We start from the raw sequence: 19968 nt of genomic DNA on the forward strand, positions 1-19968 counted from the left end.
GTGTGTGTGGGCATCCACATCTTGTTCCTGCTCCTTGAGTAAAAGCTTTCAATTTTTCACCAGCGAGTATACTGTTAGCCATGGGCTCATAACGTATAGCCTCTAATACATTGAGGTACGTTCCTTCTATACCGGATCTGCTAAGGGTTTTTATTAAATGATGTATTTTGTCAAGTGCTTTTTCTGCATCTATTCAGATGATCATGTGATTTTTTCCTTTCATTTTATTAATGTGATGTATCACATTTATTGATTTGTGTATGTTTAATGATCCTTGCATTTCAGGGATAAATCCTACTTGCTCATGATGTATAATCCTTTTTATGTGTTCTTGAATTCAGTTTGCTAATATGTTGTTAAGAGTTTTTGCATCTGGATTCATCAGAAATATTGGTCTGTAGGTTTTTTTCTTGTGGAGTCCTTCTTTGGCTTTGGTATCAGGGAAATGGCAGCCTCACAAGCTTATTTTGGAAGTATTCCCTCCTCCTCAATTTTTTGGAAGAGTTTGAGAAGAACAGGGGTTAATTCTTCTTTGACTGTCTGATAGAATCTCCAGTGAAGCTGTCTTGTCCTGGGGGAGGTTTCTGTGTTGGGAGGTTTTTTGTTTTTTTTTTAAAGATTTTATTTTATTTATTTGACAGAGAGAGACACAGTGAGAGAGGGAACACAAGCAGGAGGAGTGGGAGAGGGAGAAGCGAAGCAGGCTTCCCGCAGAGCAGGGAGCCCGATGTGGGGCTCGATCCCAGGACTCTGGGATCATGACCTGAGCTGAAGGCAGACGCTTAACGACTGAGCCACCCAGGCGCCCCCTGTGTTGGGAGGTTTTTGATTCCTGATTCAATCTCTTTAGTCTCTATTGGTCTGTTCAGATTTTTTATTTATTCCTGATTCAGTTTGGTAGGTTGCTTGTTTCTATGAATGGATCTGTTTATTCTAAGTTATCTGAGATTTTGGGTTGTAATTGTTTAGTTTCACAATCCCCCTTTTCTGCAGTCTCAGTTGTAATGTCTTTTGTTTTCTTTTTAAAAAAAATATTTTATTTATTTATTTGAGAGAGAGAGAGAGAGCACAAGCAGGGGGAGGAACAAGAGGAGAGGGAGAGAGACAAGCAGACTCTGTGCTGAGCAAGGAACCTGACATGGGACTCGATCACAGGACCACGGGATCATGACCTGGGCTGAAGGCAGACGCTTAACTGACTGAGCCACCCAAGCGCCCCTAATGTCTCCTTTTTCACGCTTAATTTTATTTGAGTCTTTTTTTAAAGATTTTATTTATTTATTTGACAGAGAGAGACATAGCGAGAGCAGGAACACAAGCAGTGTGAGTGGGAGAGGGAGAAGCAGGCTTCCCGCAGAGCAGAGAGCCCAATGTGGGACTCGATCCCAGGACCCTGGGATCATGACCTGACCCGAAGGCAGACACTTAACGATGGAGCCACCCAGGCACCCTTACTTGAGTCTTTTTTTTTTTTTTCTTAGTCTAACTAAAGGTTTGTTGATTTTGTTTATCTTATTCATAGAACCAGTTCTCAGGTTCATCAATGCTTTCGGTTGTTTTTTTTTTTTTTTTATCATTCCCATTTCATTTATTTCTGCTCTGGGCTGTATTGTTTCCTTCCTTCTGCTAACTTTGGGCTTAATTTGTTGTTGTTTTTCCAGTCCCTTGAGATGTAAAGATAGGTTGGTTATTTGAGGTCTTTCCAATTTCTTTTTTTTTAAATTTTTTATTGTTATGTTAATCACCATATATTACATAATTTGTTTTGGTGTAGTGTTCCATGATTCATTGTTTGTTCATAACACCCAGTGCTCCATGCAGAATGTGCCCTCTTTAATACCCATCACCAGGCTAACCCATCCCCCTACCCTCCCCTCTAGAAACCTCAGTTTGTTTTTCAGAGTCCATCATCTCTCCTGGTTCGTCTCCCCCTCTGACTTACTCCCCTTCATTCTTCCTCTCCTGCTATCTTCTTCTTTTTCTTTTTTCTTAAAATATGTTGCGTTATTTGTTTCAGAAGTACAGATCTGTGATTCAACAGTCTTACACAATTCACAGCGCTCACCGTAGCACATATCTTCCCCAATGTCCATCACCCAGCCACCCCATCCCTCCCATCCCCGACCACTCCAGCAACCCTCAGTTTGTTCCTGAGATTAAGAGTTCCTCATATCAGTGAGGTCATATGATACATGTCTTTCTCTGATTGACTTATTTCACTCAGCATAACACCCTCCAGTTCCATCCATGTCGTTGCAAATGACAAGATCTCATTCCTTTTAATGGCTGCATAATATTCCATTGTGTATATATACCACTTCTTCTTTATCCATTCATCTGTCGATGGACATCTTGGCTCTTTCCACAGTTTGGCTATTGTGGACATTGCTGCTATAAACATTGGGGTGCACGTACCCCTTCGGGTCCCTACATTTGTATCTTTGGGGTAAATACCCAGTAGTGCAATTGCTGGATCGAATGGTAGCTCTAACTTCAACTGTTTGAGGAACCTCCATACTGTTTTCCAGGGGGGTTGCACCAGCTTGCATTCCCACCAACAGTGTAGGAGGGTTCCCCTTTCTCCACATCCCCGCCAACATCTGTCATTTCCTGACTTGTTAATTTTAGCCATTCTGACGGGTGTGAGGTGGTATCTCATTGAGGTTTTGATTTGGATTTCCCTGATGCCGAGCAATGTTGAGCAATTTTCATGTGCCTGTTGGCCATTTGGTTGTCTTCTTTGGAAAAATGTCTGTTCATGTCTTCTGCCCATTTCTTGATTGGATTAGTTGTTCTTTGGGTGTTGAGTTGGATAAGTTCTTTATACATTTTGGATACTAGCCCTTTATCTGATAGGTCATTTGCAAATATTTTCTCCCATTCTGTCAGTTGTCTTTTGGTTTTGTGGACTGTTTCTTTTGCTGTGCAAAAGCTTTTTATCTTGATGAAATCCCAATAGTTCATTTTTGCCCTGGCTTCCCGTGCCTTTGGTGATGTTTCTAGGAAGAAGTTGCTGCGGCTGAGGTCGAAGAGGTTCCTACCTGTGTTCTCCTTTAGGATTTGGATGGACTCCTGTCTCACGTTTAGGTCTTTCAACCGTTTGGAGTCTATTTTTGTGTGTGGTGTAAGGAAATGGTCCAGTTTCATTCTTCTGCATGTGGCTGTCCAATTTTCCCAACACCATTTGTTGAAGAGACTGTCTTTTTTCCACTGGACATTCTTTCCTGCTTTGTCAAAGATAAGTTGACCATAGAGTTGAGGGTCCATTTCTGGGCTCTCGATTCTGTTCCATTGATCTATGTCTCTGTTTTTGTGCCAGTACCATACTGTCTTGATGATGACAGCTTTGTAATAGAGCTGGAAGTCCGGAATTGTGATGCCGCCAGCTTTGCTTTTCTTTTTCAAGATTCCTCTGGCTATTCGGGGTCTCTTCTGGTTCCATTCAAATTTTAGGATTATTTGTTCCATTTCTTTGAAAAAAGTGGATGGTATTTTGATAGGGATTGCATTGAATGTGTAGATTGCTCTACGTAGCATTAACATCTTCACAATGTTGTTTCTCCCAATCCATGAGCATGGAACGTTTTTCCATTTCTTTGTGTCTTCTTCAATTTCTTTCCTGAGTATTTTATAGTTTTCTGAGTACAGATCCTTTGCCTCTTTGGTTAAATTTATTCCTAGGTATCTTATGGTTTTGGGTGCAGTTGTGAATGGGATCGACTCCTTGATCTGTCTCTCTTCTGTCTTGTTGGTGTATAGGAATGCCACTGATTTGTGTGCATTGATTTTATAGCCTGCTACTTGACTGAATTCCTGTATGAGTTCTAGCAGTTTTGGGGTGGAGTCTTTTGGGTTTTCCACATACAGTATCATATCATCTGCAAAGAGTGAGAGTTTGACTTCCTCTTTGCCGCTTTGGATGCATTTGATTTCTTTTTGTTCTCTGATTGCTGTGGCTAGGACTTCTAATACTATGTTGAATAGCAGTGGTGAGAGTGGACATCCTTGCCGCGTTCCTGACCTTAGGGGAAAAGCTCTCAGCTTTTCCCCATTGAGAATGATATTCGCTGTAGGTTTTTCGTAGATGGCTTTTATGATATTGAGGTATGTACCCTCTATCCCTATACTCTGAAGAGTTTTGATCAAGAAAGGATGCTGTACTTTGTCAAATGCTTTTTCTGCATCTATTGAGAGGATCATATGATTCTTGTTCTTTCTTTTGTTAATGTATTGTATCACGTTGATTGATTTGCGGATGTTGAACCAGCCTTGCAGCCCAGGGATAAATCCCACTTGGTCGTGGTGAATAATCCTTTTAATGTACTGTTGGATCCTATTGGCTAGTATTTTGGTGAGAATTTTTGCATCCATTTTCCTCAATGATATTGGTCTTCAATTCTCCTTTTTGATGGGATCTTTGTCTGGTTTTGGGATCAAGGTAATGGTGGCCTCATAAAATGAGTTCGGATGTTTTCCTTCCATTTCTATTTTTTGGAACAGTTTCAGGAGAATAGGTATTAATTCTTCTTGAAATGTCTGATAGAATTCCCCTGGGAAGCCATCTGGCCCTGAGCTTTTGTTTCTTGGGAGATTTCTGATGACTGCTTCAATTTCCTTAGTGGTTATAGGTCTGTTCAGGTTTTCTATTTCTTCCTGGTTCAGTTTTGGTAGTTGATACATCTCTAGGAATGCACCCATTTCTTCCAGGTTATCTAATTTGCTGGCATAGAGTTGCTCATCATATGTTCTTAGAATTGTTTCTATTTCTTTGGTGTTGGTTGTGATCTCTCCACTTTCATTCATGATTATGTTGATTTGGGTCATTTCTCTTTTCTTTTTGATCAGTCTGGCCAGGGTTTTTTCAATCTTGTTAATTCTTTCAAAGAACCAGCTCCTAGTTTCGTTGATCTGTTCTACTGTTCTTTTGGTTTCTAGTTCATTGATTTCTGCTCTGATCTTTATTATTTCTCTTCTCCTGCTGGGTTTAGGCTTTATTTGCTGTTCTTTCTCCAGCTCCTTTTGGTGTAGGGTTAGATTGTGTATTTGAGATCTTTCTTGTTTCTTGAGAAAGGCTTGTATTGCTATATACTTTCCTCTCAGGACTGCCTTTGCTGTATCCCAAAGATTTTGGACAGTTGTGTTTTCATTTTCATTGGTTTCCATGAATTTTTTTAATTCTTCTTTAATTTCCTGGTTGACCCATTCATTCTTTAGTAGGATGCTCTTTAGCCTCCATGTATTGGAGTTCTTTCCGACTTTCCTCTTGTGATTGAGTTCTACTTTCAAGGCATTGTTGTCTGAAAATATGCAGGGAATGATCCCAATCTTGTGGTACCGGTTGAGACCTGATTTGTGACCTAGGATGTGATCAATTCTGGAGAAAGTTCCGTGGGCACTAGAGAAGAATGTGTATTCTGTTGCTTTGGGATGGAATGTTCTGAATATGTCTGTGAAGTCCATTTGGTCCAGTGTGTCATTTAAAGTCTTTATTTCCTTGGTGATCTTTTGCTTAGAGGATCTGTCCATTTCAGTCAGGGGCGTGTTAAAGTCCCCCACTATTATTGTATTGTTGTCAATGTGTTCCTTTGCTTTTGTTATTAATTGCTTTATATAATTGGCTGCTCCCATGTTCGGGGCATAGATATTTACAATTGTTAGATCTTCTTGTTGGATAGACCCTTTAAGTAGGATATAGTGTCCTTCTTCATCTCTTATTACAGTCTTTGTTTTAAAATCTAGTTTGTCTGATATAAGGATTGCCACCCCAGCTTTCTTTTGGTGTCCATTAGCATGATAAATGGTTTTCCACCCCCTCACTTTCAATCTGGGGGTGTCTTTGGGTCTAAAATGAGTCCCTTGCAAACAGCATATGGATGGGTCTTGTTTTTTAATCCAATCTGATAGCCTGTGTCTTTTTATTGGGGCATTGAGCCCATTTACATTCAGGGTAACTATTGAAAGGTATGAATTTAGTGTCATTGTATTGCCTGTAAGGTGACTGTTAATGTATGTTGTCTGTGTTCCTTTCTGATCTTTGCTGCTTTTAGGCTCTCTCTTTGCTTAGAGGACCCCTCTCAATATTTCTTGGAGGGCTGGTTTCGTGTTTGCAAATTCCTTTTGTTTTTGTTTGTTCTGGAAGCTTTTTATCTCTCCATTTTCAATGACAGCCTAGCTGGATATAGTATTCTTGGCTGCATATTTTTCTCTTTTAGTGCTGTGACGATATCTTGCCAGTCCTTTCTGGCCTGCCAGGTCTCTGTGGATAGGTCTGTTGCCAATCTAATATTTTTACCATTGTAGGTTACATATCTCTTCTCCCGAGCTGCTTTCAGGATTTTCTCTTTGTCTCTGAGACTCATAAGTTTTACTATTAGATGTCGGGGTGTTGACCTATTTTTATTGATTTTGAGAGGGGTTCTCTGTGCCTCCTGGATTTTAATGCCTGTTTCCTTCCTCACATTAGGGAAGTTCTCTGCTATTATTTGCTCCAATATACCTTCTGCCCCTCTCTCTCTTTCTTCTTCTTCTGGGATCCCAATTATTCTAATGTTGTTTCATCTTATCGAATGACTTATCTCTCGAATTCTGCCCTCGTGATCCTGTAGTTGTTTCTCCCTCTTTTTCTCAGCCTCTTTACTTTCCATCATTTGGTCTTCTATATCACTGATTCTCTCTTCTGCCTCATTTATCCTAGCAGTTAGTGCCCCCATTTTTGATTGCACCTCATCAATAGCCTTTTTGATTTCGACTTGGTTAGATTTTAGTTCTTTTCTTTCTCCAGAAAGGGTTTCTCTAATAACTTCCACGCTTTTTTCAAGCCCAGCTAGTATCTTTAAAGTCATGATTCTGAACTCTAGGTCTGACATCGTACTAATGTCCGTATTGAGTAGGTCCCTGGCTGACGGTACTACCTCTTGTTCTTTTTGCTGAGGTGATTTTTTTTGGCTTGTCATTTGTCCAGAGGAGAATAGATGAATGAGAGAACAAAATGCTAACAGGTTTACAACGTCCCCAGCAAATATACTGTATACAAATCAGAAAAGACCTGAAACCAGGGGAAAAGAAAGGGAAAGAAAGAAAAAAGAAAGAAAAAAAAAAAAGAAAACGAAAGATAAAAACAAAAACAGAACAATACAAAAAAAGCAGAAGGTGATCAAATATGATCAGCCTAGTGCATAGATCAGTGCCACACACTAGATTTTGGGTGCATTTTGGTCTGTTAGAAAAAAGTGCCTCCTAAAATTTTAAATGAAGAAAGACATATATGTACAAAATAAGGGTTGATACAATGAAGGGATAGAAGATGACTGTAAAGATGAAAATTATAAAAGATTTTATAAAAGGACTTGATAAGATAAGAAGTTGTTTGAAAAAAGAAAGAAGATTTAAAAAAAAAAAAGAAAAAAAGGGAGAGAATGTGATCAGGCAGGAGACTAGAACAGAACCATACACTAGTGATTTAGGGTATATTTTTATCTGTTAGAAGAAACTGTATCTCAAAATTTTAAAGAGAGAACAACTTATATATATATGCCAAAAATAAGGGTAACTACTATGAAGGGATAAAATATGACTCTAAAAATGAAAAATAAAAAATGTTTTTTTTTAAAGAGATTGATAAGATGTTGGTTGAAAAGGGAAAAAGAAAAAGAAAAACAAACAGTTAACAAAAATTAACTTTGATGAACTAATGAATCATGGTAAAAAAAGCCATGAATTCTATGTGCAGTATTCCCCTAGCGCTGCAGTTCTCCCGTTCTCCTTGATCGGTAAACTTGGTCTTGGCTTGTTGCCTGTTCGTGCTGATCTTTTGGGGGAGGGGCCTGTTGCCGTGGTTTCCAAATGTCTTTGCCGGAGGCTGAATTGCCCCGCCCTTGTCCGTCCGGGCTAAGCAAGCTGCTCGGGTGCTCTCTCAGGAGCTTTTGTTCCCTGAAAGCTCTCCGTACAGCCTTGGAGGACCAGGCAAAAATGGTGGCCTCCCAATCTCCACCCGGAGGAGCTGAGAACTCGGGGCCCCGCTCCTCAGTGCGCCCCCAGAGAAAAGCAGTCACTCCCTTGTCCCTGGTCTCCGGCCGCTCTCCGTGTTCACCCGGCCTGTGACCGAGCGTTTGTATCTCTGGCACCTGACCCCGTGTGGAGTCTCTAAACTCAGCAGATCCCTGCAGTGCACTTCCGTGCCGCTCCTCCCCGGGAAGGAAGGGGAGTCTCCCCGGATCTGCCGCTTGTTGGGTCCCTGCTGCAGGAGCAGTGGCCCGACTGGGCCGCGGATCACAGTCTATGGCCACCCCGAGCTGAGAGCCCGCGCCTCGGCTCCGTCTCTGCAGCTGGCTTCCCTGCTCCGATCCCTGGGAGCTCTGCCGCACTCAGGCTCCCCCGGTCTTTCTGTGACCCCAAGGGTCCTGAGTCCCCACTGTCCCGCGAGGGTTCCACCCCCGCTTAGCCACTGGAGCGACGTCCCTCAGTGGAGCTGACTTCTAAAAGGTCCGATTTTGTGCTCTGTGGCTCTAGCACTTGCCAGAAGCGGCCGGCGGAGGCCCCTCCCCCGCGGTCTATCCTCCCCAATATCGCCTCGGATTCACTTCTCCGAACGTCCTACCTTCCAGTAAGTGGTCGCTTCTCTGTTCAGAGAGTTGTTGCTACTCTCCTCTTTGATCTCCTGTTGAGTTCGTAGGTGTTCAGAATGGTTTGATCCCTATGCAGCTGAATTCCTGAGACCAGACGAAATCTAGGTCTCCTACTCCTCCGCCATCTTGCTCCACCCCCCCAATTTCTTAATATACACACTTACCACTTTAAACTATCAGAGCTGCTGTTGCTGCCTTCTGTATGTTTTGAAATCTTGTCTTTCCATTTTCATTTATTTTGAGGTAATTTTTTATTTTCCTTTTGATTTCTTCACTGACCCGTTGATCGTTCGGAAGTGTCTTGTTTAGTTTCCACATATTAGTGGATTTTCCAGCTTTCCTTTTGCTGATTTCTCTTTCCATACCATTGTGGTCAGAAAAGACAGTGGGTATCATTTCAGTCTTGTTAAATGAGCTAAGAGTTGTTGCGTGTCCTATGGTGCAGTCCTTTCTGGACAAAGTCCCACGTGCACTTGAGGAGAATGCCTGTTCTGCTGCTGTTGGTTCTCGTGTTTTAATCCATGGAACCACTCTGCCTATTGATTGGTGAATTCAATTTTTAATATTTAGAGTGATTATTGATATGGAAGAACGCAGTACTGCCCCTTTATGTCTTACGTTTGATTGTTTTGTAGCCCCTTGCTTATTCCCCCCCCCGTTTCTGTCTACCTTTGTGAAGTGCTGGTTTTCCACAGTGCGTTTGGTCTCCCCCTTTTCTTGTTTTGGGACTCTAGAGTTTTGTTTTGTTGTTACCATGTGGATTACAAACAACATCTGTTATATAAGATAGTTCTTTTTATGCTGATAGCACCTTATTTTCATTCCCTGTGAAGTTTCCACAGTTTTACTCTTCCCCTTAATTTTGATGTTAAAATGTACCTCTTTTTATGCTGCAAATTCACTGAGAAGGGATAGTGACTTTGGTTATTTTTCATGCTCTTTTCTGTTAACCTCCAAACTCTAATGAAGGGGTTAACACACCCTTCTACTACAGAGTTGTCAGCCTGAGCCTAGCCTCCGTGGTCTGTCTTCTTTGCTCCTGGGTATGGCTCTTTCTCTGCCTCTTGAGGCTGTTGATTCTTATTTTGTTTTCTTCTGACCTGCACTATTTTGTGTGGGTTCAATACTGTTAGTTGACACAAACGCTTTGTGAAATAAGTGGACTATAAATCATGCTTGTTTCCTAATTAGATCTGAACATATTCAATAGTAGCAGCCTTTTCCCAGGCCCCTGGATCTTCATCTGCTCACCACTCCAAGATTTTTAAAAACATATTATATTAACAGTTTCAAAGAATTAGTTTTTTTTAAATTCAACGAAGTCACACTATTAATTATCTATAGAATGATCTGTAAACAGTGAATGAACAAGGTTTTACAGGATGAAGGAAGAATTGGCTTTCTGGCCGGTTTGCCCTAATGTTTACTCAATGTTGCCCTCGTGTGGCCGTTGTCTAGATAGCACGTGGCAGAATGTGTTAAAAACCTATCAAATTCAAGGGAGAATAAGATAGAGTAGGTTGGTCCCTGGATTCCCCAGCTCCTAAAAACCGTCATATAATTTAGAAGCCATATTCTTTTTTTTTTACATCTGAAAGCTTTATGTTTTGCAAAAAAACTTAAATATGATTATGTGTACACAAGGAGTGCACACATTACCTATGCTGAACAATGCCAAGAAACAATATATTGATGCAACAGTTGTCTTCTAAAATAAACATAAAAACTGAGCCCAGCCCGGCAGACAAAAGCAAAATATTTATTTCCCAGCAGCACAATTAAGCTAAATTCTAAATTGTGTATAACCTAACTAGATATTAGGGTTAGGGTCAGGGTCAATTTGAATACATTAATTATGCACAGCTTTTTGTATGTCAGTCGTAACTCCATAAAGTGTTTTTAAAAAATAAAACGGGAGAGAAGATAGTCACTCAAAGCACTGATCACCTTTCCTGTCATGATAATTATGTAACTAAACGTAATTATTGCTTCACCTTAGCTGAGGACCGGGAGGTGCTCCTACAGGTACTTGGCAGGTAGCATCTGTGGCCAGCTGCCCATCTCCCCACTGCACCCACCCCCAGCTCAGCACATCCTCTTCTAGGCTCAAGGGCAGCCCAGAGGGACCAGGCCCAGGTGTGGCTCCCTCCTCTCAGCATGGCTTCCTTCCGACAGGTGGAGAAGGTGGCCAACTCACAGACACATGGCATCTTCCTTTGGTTACTTGCTATCTGCCTCCCCTTTTTGTCACCCTGGTCCTTAAGCTTTAGCTCCTATGAGACCCTGGGTTTGCAGGTTTCTGTTGATATTTCCAAGTGTGCAGATCTGTGTTGTCTTTGTTCCCTGTCATTGGGTCGGAGATAAAAGCAGGAAACGTCATCATATTATAAAAGCAACAAAAATAAATATCAAGTGTGCTGTGCGCCTGGTACCTCAGACTTGAAAGAAATGGCAAACTACTTACCTCATGTCATACACAACTAGCTTTAGGGGCTCATAAAAGCATGTAAAATGAAATCGTACTAAAAGAAATCTCATTACTAATCTTTTACCTTACAGAAGACAGTTCAGCGACACCTCCCCCCCCCCATCATTTCCTGTGTGGCCAAAGCCCAGTCACACTAACACGTGTCGCCACACAAGGACACAACTGTGACATCCTCCTGGAGCATTCCTCGTCCCACTGCCCCTGCTCTGGCCAACCCTGCACACCCCAGTCCTCCTGAGATTCCCAAGTAATGACAAGCTGTGATCATCCTCCTGGAGCATTCCCGGTCCCCCTGCCCCTGCTCTGGCCAGCCCTGCACACCCCAGTCCTCCTGACCGTCCCCTGTAGTGACACAGCCTTGATCATCATCCGGGAGCATTCCCGGTCCCCCTGCCCCCTTCTCTGGCCAACCCTGCACACCCCAGTCCTCCTGACCGTCCCCTGCAGTGGCACTTGTCGCAGCATGCTGTCATGTGTTGTTTCTCGGTCTGCCCTTCCTGTAGGAGTAGGTCTCTCTCACAGCTGCCTGGCTGGATGACAGGTAGATGAATGGTTTCGGGATCTTTTCCCCTGGGATAGCAGGTACCCAACAAAACCCTGATGGGCAGGGTGAGTCTCTGTCCCTCTGTGTCCCCCCAGCCTCGGTGGAGCATAGTGCCCAGGACAAGGTATTTGAGAGTCTTCCTAGATGAAGTTTGTTCTATGAAGGTGGATTCTTTCTGATATCATTATGTAACCACAGAACGTGGCCGTCCCTGTGAGACAGAAAGCATGCTACTGTATTGTGTTCTACTTGCATACCGTGGCTAACAAAGAGTCAACACACGCTCACACTCACACGTTCACACTTGCACCTCCGTTTCTGAGCATCACTACCATGTAAACTATAGTGAATTCCCATTGGGCTGCACGTATGTAGATGTGCCATTAAAGGTAGAAATAGAGGAGGGTGGATATGGAGTTCAGGCTAAAATGATGGAACTCCTCGCCTACGCGGGTAAAGAAATTAGTTTTTCCCCAGAAAACACTACGTTCTGCTCAAAGGAGTGACATGATAATATTACGTTTTAGAATGGGGATCGGCACAGACTTTTCTGTAAAATCTTCTGTAAAGATTTTCTGTTAGGCGTTGCAATCCACGTGGTCTCCCTGACAGTGACTCCACTCTTGCACTGTGGCTTAAAAGCAGCCACAGACCATCCATAACTAATGTTCCAGCTGCACTTTATTTACAGAATACAGGGGGAGGCCACATTTGGCCCATGGATGGCAGTTTCCCACACCCCAGTTTTGCAACCTGATTTACGATGGCGGAGAGGGCTCTTATTTTCAAATGGCAGCGTGGGCATACACTGGGATCTATCCTGCCTGACCCTGGCCCCTAAACTTGAAAGGAAAGATGATAGTGAGACTGGCCAACAATTAAGGCATCAGGAACTCCCCCACATTTATCTGAATGCCTGGAGCTTCCCACAAGATGTTTGTCTGTGGTTGAAGTACACGTAGGTATTGTTTGGCTGAATATGTCCCCATTGCCTAGTGGGTGTACCTTGGGGGTATATACCATGCAGACGGTCATCTTGTTCAGGCCAAGATCATGAATATGTTTAAGGTTTTCATGAGTCAGTGGAGGACCTGGCACATGTGGGCTTCAGGATGAGTTTGATTCAGCCCTCAGCAATGTTTTTGAGCCCCTGGCCTCCTGGGCCCTCTGTGGTGCTGGCACTGGCCTGGCCTAGGTCACTTCTGCAGTCGTGATGGAAAAGCCCCTATACTGGGCGGTCCACCCCATGCTTTGCTCTGAAGGCTGAGACCCAAGTTTTCTGTTACCTCCCTGGCTGGGACCAGGTCACATGCCCATGGAGGAGCCAATCCTTGGAGCCAGGGAGTGGGGCCATGGAGACTGGTACAGGTTGTTAGGTCCTCTGTTGTAATGACTTTTCTAATTGCTATGGTGGCAATGTCTTCTGTGATGCATCTGTTGATAAAATGAGTATTGATTTCTGGTAGCGAGTGGGTCCAAGGTGCTGGCTTAGTACCTAGCACCTCAGTCCCGGCACCTCAGTACTACTCTACTCTTCTGCAGAGACAATGGCTGAGAATGAGCAAAGTTGATGGAAACTGGTCTGGAATGCAGAAGGTAGAGGTGTGTGTTGGGGGGGTATGGGGATTGGGGTTAATAGCTCTGGCCAACCTGTATCTAAAATTTACCCAGGTTCAAGAAGGTGCGAGGAATCTGTGGTGTTTCATAGTCAGTAATGTTGTAGATGAAGAATATGCCTTTTGCATGGAGTATGACAAGACTTGTTCAAAGTATTTTCTAGTTGGTACAGAAGTCAGGGAGAACAGCACCCCCATCTGCTAGGATAGGCGTGAGAGGCTGAGTGCTCTCAAGAAGGTGTCTGGCTTTCGCAGGGCTCACTGTGAGCCTGCACACAGGACCGACGAGGACAGTTAAAGGTTTTGTTCTAAGGATGGAGTATTGGAAGAATGTGGCGCACCTCGTAATTCTGGGGAGAGCACAGATCCTGAGTTGACTGTGGAGTGACTTCGTGAGAGTGGTGGTGATCTGCAACATCTGGCTAACCGGATGCCTGTCCTTTATTAAGTTGTGGGTGTGGTTTCTATGCCTTTGTCCTAACAGCTTGGATTTCCAAGAGGTGGGATTTTTATTATTATTATTTTTTATAGTTATGTTAATCACCATACATTACATCATTAGTTTTTGATGTAGTGTTCCATGATTCATTGTTTTTGCATAAAACCCAGTGCTCCAGGCAGAACGTGCCCTCTTTAATACGCATCACCAGGCTAACCCATCCCCCCACCCCCTCCCCTCTAGAACCCTCAGTTTGTTTTTCAGAGTCCATCGTCTCTCATGGTTCATCTCCCCCTGCGATTTACTCCCCTTCATTCTTCCCCTCCTGCTATCTTCTTCTTTTTTTCTTAACATATATTGCATTATTTGTTTCAGAGGTACAGATCTGTGATTCAACAGTCTTGCACAATTCACAGCGCTCACCATAGCACATACCCTATCCAATGTCTATCACCCAGCCACCCCCTCCCTCCCACACCCCGACCACTCCAGCAACACTCAGTTTGTTTCCTGAGATTAAGAATCCCTCATATCAGTGAGGTCATATCATACATGTCTTTCTCTGATTGACTTATTTCACTCAGCATAACACCCTCCCGTTCCAGCCACGTCATTGCAAATGGCAAGCTCTCATTCCTTTTGATGGCTGCATAATATTCCATTGTGTATATATACCACTTCTTCTTTATCCATTCATCTGTCGATGGTCATCTTGGCTCTTTCCACAGTTTGGCTATTGTGGACATTGCTGCTATAAACATTGGCGTGCACGTACCCCTTCGGGTCCCTACCTTTGTATCTTTGTGGTAAATACCCAGTAGTGCAATTGCTGGATCTCCCTTGGGTGGGCAGAGGGGTGGGCCCTAGTCCTGCTGGGCTTCACGCTGAGGATGCAGAGGGAGGACTGCGGGACCCTGGACCCCTGCCCAGCCTCAGTCTGAGAAGGTCCGTGGTGGGGGGGCGGTGATGGGAAAATGTGGTGAGTCCTGACTTCCGCATCCGGGTCTCAAAGACGCTGGATGCCTTGGCAGAAGGAGAAGGGCCTCCCTCGTTGGGCAGAGGGGAGACCTCATGTCCTGCTGGACTTTATGGTGAGGATGCAGAGGGAGGAGTGAAGGACCCTGGACCCCAGCACAGCGTCAGTCAGGGAAGGTCCATTGGGGGGAGGGGGGCTGATTGGAACACGTGGTGAGTCTGGACTTCTGAGTCCATGTCTCAGAGAGACTGAGGTGAGGCCCTGATGAAAGGAGCAGATGCTCAGGTGGGCAGAGGGGAGGGCCCTGGTCACCCCGTGGTGGGGGTGGCTTGGGGAGGCCAGGGATAAACCCTGTGGGAGGACAGAGGGGAGCCCCGCAGAAGCCCACCCATGATGTCAGTCTAGAAGCCACCGCTGGGTGGGATGGGGACACGTGGCCAGTGCGGCGGACTTCTGCATCTGGGTCTCCCGAGAACCTGGGGTCCTTGGTGGATCGAAGGAGCAGGGCCTCGCTCAGGGGGCAGAGGGGCAGGCCCAGGTCCTGTTGGGGTTTATGCTGAAGTTGCAGAGGGAGGACTGAGAGACCCTGGACCCCAGCCCAGAGTCAGTCCCTAGAGGCCTGAGTGGAGGACGGGGACACCCCGATTGTGTTCGTGCGTGCGCTTGTGTGTCCCCCACTCGCCCATCCGGGTGTCCCAGACACGGGATGCCCCGGTGCTCTGGAGCCGATCCACAGGCAGTAGGGACAGGCGGAGGCATAGGCACCCAGGGAGTCCTGGTGGAGATCAGAAGAAGGCCCGAGAGACCTGGACGCCCCATCTCAGCCTTGGGAAGCCCTGGGCTTCGTGGCCACACGTGTTAGCCACAGACTTACCCCGGTTGGCTCAGGGCAGGGAGGGCCTTGGTGATGGCAGACCAGCTTGGGGACAGCAGCCAGAGTGGCCTAGGACCTGCCAGGGCTCGAAGCGAGGACCCCCAAGGGACTCCCCAGGGAGCCCGCAGGACTGCGGGCCTGATTCAGCCACAGGAGACTCCTGGGATGGAAGAGACCACACAGTGCATGGCCACTTTGGCCTCAGGGCCTCCGAGAACCCCTGGCCGTTTGGATGGAGCACTGCCTCGAGTATGCGGGTGGGGGGCGGTGGCCCACGTGTTGCTGGGTGAAAATACGAGGACCAGAAGGAGGACTGCAGGATTGGGGACAGCGAACAGATTAGGTCCCGGGAGGTCCCGGGGCTCGATGGTCACCTAGGGTGTGCCCTGACTTCCCAGCCACGTTTCCTAGAGCCTGGGGTCTGGGTGGAAGGAGCAGGCTTCAGGGTCGCCCAGGCTGAGCCCGGTCCTGCCAGGATGGAAGGGGAGGACCAGAGGGAGGACTGACTGGGCCGCAGTACGGACAGGCCATGGAGGAGGACCCTTGTGGAGGAGGAGCCCATGCCTCCTGTCCGGGGGTCCACATCTGGCTGTTAGAGCCTGAGGCCCTGTGGTGAGAAGGAGCGGGCCTGGGGTGGGGCGGGCCTGTGTGTGTGTGAGGGTGGAGTGCGGGGTCGGGGGGGCGGGGCACGGGTCCGGTTGGGACTCAGGGTGAGGACCCTGGGGGAGGACTGGCCATACCCCCTCCACCCCATCTCAGCAAAGAAGCCAGGGCACCGGAGTCTGGCAGTGCCCAAACCAGGGAGGATCGGTCAGCGGGGGCCCAACCTGGCACGCATGCTCACTTGTCTCATGGGCCAGAAGGCGGGAGTCCTCGGGGAGCTGAGGTCTTGGTCTGAGGGGCACATGGCTTCTGTCTCACATTGGGGACCTGGAAGAAGCGCAGGCCCTGGCAGGAAGAAAGAAGATTAGCGTCCTGGGGGCCTGAGGGTATCCCCACCCCAGGACAGAGTGGCCCGTCCCTACAACCAGCCCTTTGGGATCTTGCCGGGGGCTGAGGGGGTGGATGGAGACGTGGCCGTGGACCAGGACGTGCTGGCTCCTCACCCTCTTCTCGGAGCTCTCAGGGAGGTGAGGACCATGCTGGGAGAGGTCGGGGTCAGGTCATCTGGGGAAGCGCACCTGGGAGACACACAGGAGTCCCTGCTTCTGCCAAGAATCAGTGTGGGGACACCCGAGGGAGGAGTGAGTGACTCCCCACCCACCCCTTGGGACCACGAAGGGATGGCCCAGAAGTCTGTGCAGCCCCTACCTGGAGGCCCTGGGAATCCTGGGTGGGGCCTGTCAGGCTGAGTCCCTCCTCCTCTCCAGATCCTTCCTCTCAGGATGGAGAGGGCCTGGGCCTGAGGGTCTGGACTCGGGTAGGAGAGGAGGCAGGTGCCCTGGCTCTGGGTCTGGCCCTGATGGTGGGGGGCAGATGAGAAATGAGGGGATGCCTCCCACAGCAGGATCCTTAGGGCCCAGGCCTACCCTGACGCTGCTGCCAGCCCTGGGGAGACGGGCAATCGGTGGGCCATGTTGTGTCTCCTGACTTTTCCTTCTGGCGTCTCCCAGAGATGAGGCCTTGGCACCAGGAGGGTGGCCTCCCGTCAACACAGGGAGTTTTCCCAGGCCTTCCGTGGGGTCATGGTACAGACGGAGAGGTTCTCCCATCCCAGCAGAGACAGCAGCCGAGCTTGGCCGTCCCTGGGATCCCGAGACGAGCCCTTAGACCTCTGGCAGGCGTGGGCAGAGGTGGGCCCCCTGGCTTACCTTCTGTGGGGTCTCAGGGCTGTGCGGCCTTGCTGTGACCCTGTGGCCTCAGGCTGCAGGGCTCCAGTCCCTGCCAGGGGAAATAGCAGTCCCCTGAGGGGCCAAGGAGGGGACCACCCAGCTTGGACGGATGGGGACCTCACAGAATCCGCACCAGCCCTCCTGCCCCACTGGGGGCCGTGGGCCGTGCTCTGTGTCTGCACCCTGAAATGACTCCTTTTCTCCTCCAGGGGCTTCCAGAATTCAGAGTCGAGGCCTAGGTCTGAGGCAGGAGCCTCTAAGGTCCCAGAGCAGGGGAGGTGCAGGTGAGGGCCACTGGTCAAGGTGAGGTACTTGCTCTGAGCATGGAGCTAGGGGCTCGCCCATCCCACCCCAGAGGGGACCCCTCAGCACCCAAGTCCGACGCAGCGCACTGTCAGCTCCAGGACTTCAGGCCTCTGCTGCCTGGGCTGCACCCTGAGGAGCCGTCCCACCTCTTTCTTCAGGGTCAGCCCGACACAAACGCCATGCCCCTGGGTCAGAGGGGTGAGCTCTGGAAGCTGGAGGAAGACCCGGGCCTGGCCCAGGGCCTGGTGGAGGCACAGCTGTTGGGGGCTGGGGAGGAGAAGGTCCCCCGCACCCCCCCCTCCTTCTCCACCTTGGCCTCCTCCCAGTCCGCCGCCCCATCGGGCTCCTGCTCTGCCCTCTTTCTGGTCCCCTCGGAGGAGGGGTCTGCTGCTGGGTTCCAGAGTCGTCCCCAGAGCTCTCTGAGTGCCTGCCCCTCCCCCACTGCCCAAGCAGCCACTGCCTGCAACCAGCCTGACCAGGGCTCCAGCAGGTCCGATGAGGAGGGCGCCAGCCCCCGCGAGGAGCCCGAAGAAGCCCAGCCGGGGCTCCAAAACATAATCCAGGGGAAGCTGGCCGAGCTGGTGGAGTTCCTGCTCCTCAAGTATCACATCAAGGAGCCGACCAGCCAGGCAGAGATGCTGGAGATCGTCGGCCAGGATGCCCTGGATGCCTTCCCTGTGATCTTGGGCCAGGCCTCCAAGTGCTTGCAGCTGGTCTTTGGTATGGATGTGAAGGAAGTGGACCCCAGCGACCACTCCTACATCCTGGTCCCCATCCTGGGCCTCACCTATGATGGGATGATTTGCGGTGAGCAGGGAGTGCCCAAGACCGGCCTCCTGGGGGTGAGCCTCCTGCATGGTGACCGTGCCCCTGAGGAGGAGGTGTGGGAAACGCTGAGGGTCATGGGGGTGTATGCCGGCCAGGAGCACATCATCTACAGGGAGCCGAGGGAGCTCCTCACCAAGGTCTGGGTGCAGGGAGGGTACGTGGAGTACCGGCAGGTGCCCGGAAGTGACCTGCCTCCTACGACGTCCCGTGGGGTTCCAGGGCCCACGCCGAAACCAGCAAGTTGCAAATGCTGCAGTATTTGCTCCAGGTCAGGCGCGGGCAGCTGGCTTCCTCCCTGGCCCTGTCTGAAGGGACTGTGAGAGATGAGGAAGAGGCGGCCTGAGCCCTGGCATCCGCCAGGCCCTTTCCAGGCTTTGCTGGGTTCAGCAGCCTCTCCTGCGGGGTGCTGGGCATGAAGTGGGGCCGCTTGCTGGTTCTTCCCTGTGTGTGTGTGTGTGTGTGTGCCCGTGAAGACAGAGCCCTGGGCTTTTTAAGGAGTGCAGGGCCAGGAAGGGTTGGGAGAAGAAAGCAGGGCAAGGAGCCTCCTGCGGGTGGGGGGGTTGTTTCCTGGGATGACTCCCACATCCAGAGCTTGGTGTCCTTGCGGAAGCTCTCCTGTGGGGTTCCTTGCCATAGAAGGTTTCAGCCGCTTCAGGGGCTGATTGTGTGAGTACCATCCACTCTGCAGCATTTGTTCTTACCCAGTCCAAGAGTTAAGAGTTTTATCATGGTCTTGGGGTGCCTGGGTCCTCTGTTGGTTAAGCGTCTGCCATCGGCTCAGGTCAGGATCTCAGGATCCTGGGATCACACCCCACATGGGGCTCCCTGCTCAGTGGAGACTCTGCTTCTCTCTCTCCCCTGTGTGTGCTTTCTCTTTCTCAAATAAATAAATACCTTTAAGAAAAAGTTTTTTTTCATGCCCTGGACACCAGCCTGGACACCTTGCCTACTTGTGTGGGCTCTGGACCGAAATCATAGGGCATTGGTCTAGGGATGGGTTGGAAAGGCGCAAGAATGGAAGAAGCAAGGGATGGGGGTCAGAAGCTGAAGAGATAGAAGTTTGCTGGTTCTTTCTTCTGATGCCTTCCCGACCATTTTTGTGCAAATGCCAAAGGCAAGCACACGCACACACGTGTGGGGACAGGGGCAGGAGGGCCCAGGTTCTGTCAGGAGTCAAGGTGAGGACCAGAGGGAGGAATGAAGGACCCCAGACCCAGTAGAGAATCAGTCCTGGGAGGCCTCTGGGTGAGACAACGGTGACATGAGGCGTGTCCTGGCTTCTGCTCTGGGTCCCAGAGACACTGAGCGCTTGTTGTGAGGAGTGGCCCTCAGGAGCAGGGATGAGGGCACCGGCCATCCAGGTTGTCCAGATGGGGAACAGAGAGTAGGGCTAAGGGACCCGAAGGACCCATCTCAGGGAATCCCTGGACTTTGTAGCCTG

The 19968-nt window shown here is 48.3% G+C and overlaps 1 protein-coding gene across 1 annotated transcript; it reads left to right on the forward strand.

The window, feature by feature from the left end:
• Window positions 1-16090: 16090 nt before the first annotated feature.
• LOC148162916 (melanoma-associated antigen 4-like) lies at window positions 16091-18870 on the forward strand. The gene is made up of 5 exons (XM_088017083.1): window positions 16091-16173; window positions 17603-17677; window positions 17749-17897; window positions 18153-18734; window positions 18839-18870. The coding sequence occupies exons 1-5, from the start codon at window positions 16091-16093 to the stop codon at window positions 18868-18870; spliced, it is 921 nt and encodes a 306-aa protein (XP_087873209.1).
• The last annotated feature ends 1098 nt before the right edge of the window (window positions 18871-19968 follow it).

The sequence above is a fragment of the Eumetopias jubatus genome, unplaced genomic scaffold (assembly GCF_037043125.1).
Source record: "Eumetopias jubatus isolate StellerSeaLion01/CBP00866 unplaced genomic scaffold, mEumJub1_p1.0 scaffold_12, whole genome shotgun sequence".
Lineage (NCBI taxonomy): Eukaryota > Metazoa > Chordata > Mammalia > Carnivora > Otariidae > Eumetopias > Eumetopias jubatus.

Coding starts and splice junctions, on each gene's coding strand:
- LOC148162916 (XM_088017083.1), top strand. CDS start 16,091: ATGGAGGAGGACCCTTGTGGAGGAGGAGCCCATGCCTCCTGTCCGGGG. Junction 16,174..17,602: donor TTAGAGCCTGAGGCCCTGTG/GTGAGAAGGAGC, acceptor TTTCTCCTCCAG/GGGCTTCCAGAATTCAGAGT. Junction 18,735..18,838: donor CCTGCCTCCTACGACGTCCC/GTGGGGTTCCAG, acceptor CCCTGTCTGAAG/GGACTGTGAGAGATGAGGAA.